At 34.2% G+C, this 8,313-nt stretch overlaps 1 protein-coding gene across 1 annotated transcript; it reads left to right on the top strand.

Annotated features, from left to right (window-relative positions):
* Positions 1 to 4,442: 4,442 nt before the first annotated feature.
* LOC102586205 (serine/arginine repetitive matrix protein 1-like) lies at positions 4,443 to 7,117 on the top strand. Its single transcript, XM_015314199.1, has 2 exons — positions 4,443 to 5,366; positions 5,727 to 7,117. The coding sequence occupies exons 1-2, from the start codon at positions 4,443 to 4,445 to the stop codon at positions 6,861 to 6,863; spliced, it is 2,061 nt and encodes a 686-aa protein (XP_015169685.1). The 3' UTR covers positions 6,864 to 7,117.
* The last annotated feature ends 1,196 nt before the right edge of the window (positions 7,118 to 8,313 follow it).

The raw sequence follows: 8,313 nt of genomic DNA, 5'->3' as shown, positions 1-8,313 counted from the left end.
AATCAAATTAGAGAAATATTTCCTTTCTCTTAAAATAGTGTGAGTTGTAGCACTATCAAGAAGACACATATCTCCATTACTCATCTTGAACCAATTGAAGATTGAGGAATTTTATTTATCTTTATAAAATAAAAGTACATCATAAGAAATATGAAAAAACAATAACTATGCAAGAAAATAAAATTACTTTTTTTTCTGAATATAAAAACAACATAAGGAAAAACATAACAATTAAAAGTACACAAATAAAATAACATAATTATTTTCCCCAATCAAATGATCAAACATTAGTTTTGATCTCCAAAGAAGTCTTCAACTTCCAAATGAGTAATATCATCAAGGTCATCAAAATCATCATCTTTTAAAGCCAAATTTGCTTCAATAATGTCATCATATTTTTGTGAAGGCCCTGCCTTGACATTATTTTTATAAGTCAAGTGTGACTCCACTCGAGCATTAGAAGAAGATGCACCATTTTTATTTCCTTTTCTTTTCAAGGAATCTTGATAAAGCCTAACAAAATGCTCAACATTCATTCTTCCAATGCCCTTTCATGCCACAACGATGACAATTGCCTCTTGAAGGATTGCTTTGAGAACCCATATTGTTCTCCCTTTTGTGGCGACCACCACCACGATGATTATTAATATCGTCCTCTGCCATTGCCACATCCATGCACATTATTTTGGCCCTGATTTTTATTTTGTCTTCTTTCAGACTGGCCATGTGCTTCAACCTCATTTGCTTCCGGTAACGGAACAGTTCTCGTGGGACGGGCCTCATGGTTTTTCAATAAAAGAGTATTATGTTTCTCAACCACAAGAAGGTATGAAATCAACTCAGAATGGTTTTTGAATCCCCTTTCACGGTATTGCTGCTGTAATACCAAAGTTGAGGCATGAAAAGTTGTGAAAGTCTTTTCCAACATGTCCTCATCTTTTATATCTTCCCCACATAATTTCAATTGGGAAGTAGTTTTGTATACAACAGAATTATATTCACATATAGTTTTAAAATCTTGTAATTCAAGTGAATCCATTCATAACGAGCCCTTGGTAATACCGTTGCCTTATGGTGGTCATACCTTTCCTTCAAACCAGTCCACAATTCAAGTGGATCTTTCACCGTAAGGTATTCAACCTTCAATCCTTCATCCAGATGATGACGAAGGAAAATCATTGCCTTTGCTTTGTCCTGACTCGCGCTGTATTACCATTGGTAATAGTGGCACCAAGACCTTTAGCGTCAAGGTGAATTTCAGCATCGAGTACCCATGACAAGTAATTATTTCCAAAATGTCAAGTGCCACGAACTCAAGCTTTGATAAATTCGACATGATAAAAACTATCATAGAAAATATTTAAATTAGAGTAAAATAGACAATGAGTAAATAATTAAGTAGCAAAACTTATTTTCATCAAAGTAAAATTAGCATACAATCTAAATTAAAATTATGCCTCACAAATAACAAAAATAACTTTTAGTAAAATTGTTAGATAAAGTCTTTTCATTAAAAATTAATCAATAGTATAGATAATTCACTTTTTTCATTGAGAACAGAAAACACTTGAATTTGTAGTCCATTCATATTTTTTCACAAAACAATGACCTTCATCTTCTCTTCGCAAAATCGATAAATGGTTAGCCTTTTTTTTTCATTCAATTATAAATAACATGTAAAGTAGAAAAAGTATAGCCACAATTTAATAATTTTAATATTAGATTATAAATGGATACCTCACAAGAAATGTTGTTCAACCTTGAGACTTCGTGCTGATAACGTATTGTGAAACTTAAGAACAAAAGAACAATATAAAAAGGAAGACAAGAAGAATATAACACAAGAGAAACAATATAAGATCACTTTCTTTCTTTCAAGTGTTCTTTCAAAATTATTCTCAACACCTCTATTTCTAGGATTACATTGAGGAATACCAAAGGGTGTCATAAACATTACATTAAACCTTGAGAATTACTACACATTAAGGAGGAAATAAAACTAGGAGTTATGGTCATCCAATTAACCATATTATCAACAACATTACTACCAATAAAGGATGAAATTAACCTAGGAGTTATGGTCATCCATTTGATCACATTATCAACAACATTACTACTCATAAAGGAGGGAATTAACCAAGGAGTTATGGTCATCCATTTAACCACCAAAATGATTTACAACAGTATAAGTACATTTAAAAAAAAAAAAAAAGGGGCCCAAGCGATGACTTTAGTGACCTAGTGGTTAAGACGGCCCTGTATTCAAGTTCAGACTTGTAAATCTGAATATACATCTTAATGTGCATTTAAACTTAGTTGTAATATAGAGGATTTGGCTCTTCTCGATTTCTCTTCTCTCCGTTTTCTCCAAGTTCCTACTTAGATGTACGACACCTATGTTACTGAAATATTAAAGGTGTGGATTGATTAATTGTCTTAATCAAAGAAGTATACTAATTAACCATGATTAAAAAAAATATTTAAGATTTCCAACTTTAGTAAGAAAATATTCATTTTCCAAATTTTTGAGAAAAAAATGGATTTACTTCAATTAAATAGCATTAAAATTTTGATATAAAAAGAGTTTTTCTATAGTTTAACAACTTGAGTCACGATCAAATCTATAGACATTTTGTTTTTTAAAAATAAATTCTATCTATTTTTTGGAAAAAGTTAGTATAACTTTTAGTTTTCTTTGATATTTTATGGCAAAGTAATTTTTAATACTTATTATTTAATATTTGAATGCTAAAAATTCTATTTTATGATTTACAATATTTTTTCTTCATAAAATAGCTTATTTAAATGTTTATTTTAAATTGACAGAAATTTAGTCTATGAAGAAACATTTTTTTTGTGTGAATGGAAAAACTATAGATAACGAAAATGATTTGAACTATGGTGCGAAAAAATTGTGAGATGGTTTTTTGATAGCAATAATTAGATAGATTTAAATGGTAATATATATCCTTTTAATCATGATTAAGGTATTTGATTACTTAAAATTATGCACCATTGATATTTAAATAATACAAGTGTCATACATCTAAGTAGGAACTTGGGGAAAATAGAGAGAAGAGAAATTGAGAGGAGCTGGATCCTAATATAGATAGAGAAGAGGTTATGATGGAGGGACGGTTTTATCGGTTAGAGTAATTAATTTTGTAGAAAATTATTCAGTTCCATTGAGGAGACAAAGATGCAAAACCACTCAAATATTCACTACCTACTTTATTTTGTTTTCCCCTCAAATTTATTGTTTTTCTTTTTACGTATTTTTTTTTTTGCTTCTTCTTTTTATCTGCATTTTGACTTTCTCTAAAAATGTGATTTTGGATTCTAGGTTTGTATATTTCCTATCCATTTTACATTTGATCCAACTTCCAAGCTTATTCCATACAAGTTAGAGGTGATCTTTCTCTCTGTTTCTATGTTCTGTTTTGGATTTTATGTGTGATTCTTTAATTGTCATTTCACAATTGCTCTAAAATTGGAGGCATTCACTATATCAAAACTGATATTTAATATCAATTAATTAACGATAATAGCTTAATTGCAACTAAATATGTAGTTTTAGCGGCAATTAACACTCTTTATATATGTACCTAAAGCCTAATCCGATGACAATTAACTATAGCACTCTTTGTTAATGTACATATTTACTGCCGATAAAAAATGTTTTTGTTGTAGTGATTCCTTTGATTGTTTCTTGGTTTGAATAGGGATTCAGTAATTTGCTTAGATTCTGAACTCAGTGTCTTGATTCAGATGGATTTTTTCCCTTTATGTGTTAGTTATGTCTAAATTCTTAATGTAAGATAATGTGTGTGTTTCATTGTACTAATATCGATATTGGTTATCATAGGAGGTAAGATTGATAGTTGGATTACTACTTCAGGTTCAACGATCACTTAGTTTTATATTTTGTATGTGAAGCTTGATTTTGTTTTCATTTGAGGACAATTATATATTCGAGGGTTAAGTGAAAACGTGTACTTTTGAGGAAAGAAAGCCTCAGACAAGGATTAGTAACTCCTATTGCTTTCAAGGATTCCGCTTTATCTCGTGGAAGGCCAAGCTTAGGAGATAATCCTTTTAGATTGAATGCTTCGCATTTACCTCAACTTGTGTTTGTTTGGAGGTTGGAAAATAGGGAAAGTACTAAGTGCTTTGCACAAACATATGAATTTTTGTTATTTCTTGAACTAATGCACGTTCTGCTGTTAATTGAAAGCAGAAACAATTTTTCTGAAGCTAAAAATTACAAAAAAAACTGGTTGTTGAATGTTATTTCTTTCACGAGTCAAGATCAGCCTATCACGCTATTTAAGTTGGTATGATTTTTGTTGTATTGATTATTGATGCACAATGGAATAACATTTATCCTGATTACTGTAATGCAGTTAATTGTCTCTTCAGATATGTTGGAAGCTTCTTCAAACATGGATCCCCCTAAAAATGAAGGGGATATGAAACCAACAAATCTCGAAGAAGTAAAAGAGGAGGGTCCTCTCTTTTCTTGTAATCTATTTGATGCACAAATGGTTCGAAAGGTAGCACAGGAATTCCTTACAGGATTAGCCTCCGCTTGTGTTGACAACACGACTGGTGGTTTATTCAAGAGCCCTGCTTCTATGGCTGTTGATATCAGAAGAGAAATGGTGGACTATCTTATCCAGAGAAGCGAGACATTTGTTGCTGAATCTGTTGTGTTAGAAGGTGGAACAGAAACCATTGTGTCGGACAACCCTTATGATAACATTTCGGATTTTATTGATGATTTTGGTCAGTCGAAGAGAAATTTTTTTAGCAAGGTTTCAGGTTGGATGCTAAGTGAAAGAAGAGAGGATAGAATAGATGATTTTGTACAAGAAATGGAGATAAATGGCTTTTGGTTGATGGCGAGGAGGGAAACCGTAGCACAAACAGTGATTCGAAACGTTGATTTCAAAAACACCTTTCACTGCAATATGAAGTTTAAGTCCGAAGAAGAGCTTGCAAGACATGTCTTTTCGTGTGGTTTCAGGGAAATACACTGTGAAAATGACGGTTGTAATGCAAGATTTAGTGCAGCTCAACTTGAACAGCATGATTCGGAGTGTCCTTTCAAAATACTTCAGTGTGAGCAGAAGTGCCCAGAAATGCTCATGAGACGTGAAATGGACCGGCATTGTATAACTATTTGTACAATGAAGCTTGTCAATTGTCCCTTTTATCCCGTTGGTTGCCAATCGACTGTTCCCCAATGCAAAGCAGACGAACACCGTAAAGAGAATCTCCAATCTCACTTGGTCTACATTTTAAAACTTATTTACAAGGAAGCATCTTCAGAAGCTCTTAAGAAAAGGGCTGAACAATTGGAACAGGTATGTTATGAAATGGTTTGTGCAACTTACACTTTTTCTAGCATCCAATGATTCAAGTGACTTTATGTTGTCAGTTTGTTAGATTCTATGGGTGGATCTATGAAGAAGGGTGGGTAGTAGAGGAGCTAGGATTTTCACTAAGGGGGCTTGAAATATAAAAAAATAAATACATGCATGAAGAGGCCAAGGGGGTTCAACTCAATTCAAGAGGAAATACATTTCAGCTATCTTTTTGTTGTTGCGAAATTCATGATCATTTGGCCAACTTCTGGGATCTTGTTGTATTACTTGTTAGATAATGAGAATAATAATAGTAAACAGGCAACATCAGGTGATATATTCTTTTATTCTCATAAACAGGCAACATCAGGTGGACGATTAGCAGCTGCTCGTGATGCAAGATCATTAACAACTGCAATTAAGAATATTGATGCAAAGCTTGGACCGTTGGAGGTCGAGAAAAAGATAGAGGTCAATCCAGAGTTAATAGAACAAAAAGACGAGGGCACTGATGTATCCACCAAGAATGACGATCATGATGGTAAGGACTCGCTTCATAAGAATGAGACGTCTCCAGACTCACCCAAGATTCAGCATGACCTTACAGCTACGCCCGCCAAAGCAGAGTCACCTACCAAATCAGTGGATATTGTAGAACCAACTAGCAAAACTAAAGTGCAAGAATCTTCTAAGTCACCTCAGGACCTCACAGTTTTCTCATCCAAAAGTGAAGAGTCTACCCTCTCACCCATGAAACATAAAAAATCTTCCTCACCTGAAATGGATACACATGAAACTAATGAGTCTACACCATCACCCAAAAAACACCATGACTCCACAGCTTCCTCACCCAAAATGAGTACACATGAGTCGACTCCATCACCGAAAAAACACCATGACTCCACAACTTCCTCACCTAAAATGTGTACACACGAGTCTACAATATCCCCAAAAGAACACCATGACTCCACAGCTTCCTCACCCAAAATGAGTACACATGAGCTTACTCTACCAAAGAAACACCATGACTCCATGGCTACCTCACCCAAAATAGGTACACATGAGTCTACACCATTACCCAAAAACCAACATGACTCCACAACTTCCTCACCCAAAATGAGTACACATGAGTCGACTCCATCACCGAAAAAACACCATGACTCCACAACTTCCTCACCTAAAATGTGTACACACGAGTCTACGATATCACCAAAAGAACACCATGACTCCACAGCTTCCTCACCCAAAATGAGTACACATGAGTTAACTCCATCACCAAAGAAACAACATGACTCCACAACTTCCTCACCTAAAATGAGTACACATGAGTCGACTCCATCACCAAAGAAACACCATGACTCCACAACTTCCTCACCTAAAGTGAGTACACATGAGTCCACACCATCACCAACTAAACACCATAACTCCACGCCATCCTCACTTGAAACGGAGTATGCAAAAAGTGAAGAGTCTATTCCATCAGCCAATAACCATTAGGACTCCATGACTTTGGGAGTCAAGGTTGAGTGACATGCAAAATTAGGATTTTGTGGAGGAATGAACTTCAAAATGGAGTCTACAAGGCCACACCTCAGTGAAAAAAGATCAACAAATTCATCATCAAAAAGAGAAAAAGACCCCAAGTCAACAATTCCAAAGTGGATGCAGGGGTAGCAACCGAATGAAGTACATACATGAAATAGAATCAAACCATGTAAAAAAGTTTTCTTCGCCATCTGTCCATTGTCAATTGTGGCTAGTTAGTTTGTGAAACAATTTTTTTTGCACATTTCCTTTTTCATACAGTTAACTTATGATTTTATAATCATTTTAGGCTTTGCATAGGTTTGTTCTAGTGTCTCCTATAAATATTTCAGTACGTCAATTTGTTTTGTTTGTACTTTTAATTATTGTTTGTACAAGATACAACTCTTTTTTGCTCAGTGGTGTTGACTCTGCCTGTGGAGCAAGTTGATCTCAAGAAATTTTTCAACAAAATCACCAACTCAGCAACAATCAAGGCTTCCAGTCCAAAATTAATGCAATGAAGCCGCAGTCACAAGCAAACACAACTTATAAAAGAAGATGAAGATCAAGGGAACAAAGTGTGCAACTTTACTTGAACAAGAGATATATTCACTCTTTTATCGTGCAGTAAATAATGTATTCGTTGGGAATATTCTAGTGGGCACTAAATAAAAGCGAAGTGTGAGTTATACAAGTAAAGATTGTAGCCATAAAAAAATCTGGAATGGTCTAGATCAAGCGACAACAACACAATCTGTACAGTCAAAGCTCATTCAAGCTCTAAAGGAAACCTTCTAACACAAGGAGACTGGACTAGACACCACATTGGTGATCCGAATCAATAAAAAATCTTCTTCTTTTATCTTTTAGTTTTTCATAATTCATTATACTTTGCCTATTTGACTAATGTGCAGGTAAGTTGACTAGTGTGTGATGTCGCATAACTTACATCCTTTTTACGGTGTTAAAATAGTCGATGCAAAATGCAATAACCTAACTAGGTTGAGGTCAAATCTTACCGAGAGCATACTAGAATTTGCTTATAATTTGTTATTGAGATTCACGAAAGTAACTATTATTGGGGAATTGGGGTTTTTACCGAACTACTTTAACTACTTGGATTTTATCAATAGAGAAGATGAACTAGGGTTACAATTCTCAAATATCGAAACTCCAATAAATGCTGTACTATTCATTCATTCAGGTGTGCATTGTACAAAACCGACAAATCTATAAATCTCTTAAAGCCTCTCCCAATTATGAGAATATCACCCTAAGTCCTTCTCAAGTACTTGAGTATCGAATTAATTGGTTCATCCATTAAAAGCCTTAAGTTAACTACTCCTCTCTGTCTTAAGTTATTAGATAGTGGTTGGTAGCACCAAATCCTGTTAATGGATCTTTTTCCAAATATGTCACT

Source organism: Solanum tuberosum, unplaced genomic scaffold (assembly GCF_000226075.1).
Source record: "Solanum tuberosum cultivar DM 1-3 516 R44 unplaced genomic scaffold, SolTub_3.0 scf00013, whole genome shotgun sequence".
NCBI lineage: Eukaryota > Viridiplantae > Streptophyta > Magnoliopsida > Solanales > Solanaceae > Solanum > Solanum tuberosum.
The sequence above is the reverse complement of the archived record's forward strand: the minus strand, read 5'-3'. Positions and strand labels throughout refer to the sequence as shown.

What these genes read in the sequence shown, in the direction of transcription:
- LOC102586205 (XM_015314199.1), top strand. Translation starts at nt 4,443, where the DNA reads ATGGATCCCCCTAAAAATGAAGGGGATATGAAACCAACAAATCTCGAA. An exon ending in GGGCTGAACAATTGGAACAG is followed by an intron (nt 5,367 to 5,726) that starts GTATGTTATGAA and finishes TCTCATAAACAG; the next exon opens with GCAACATCAGGTGGACGATT.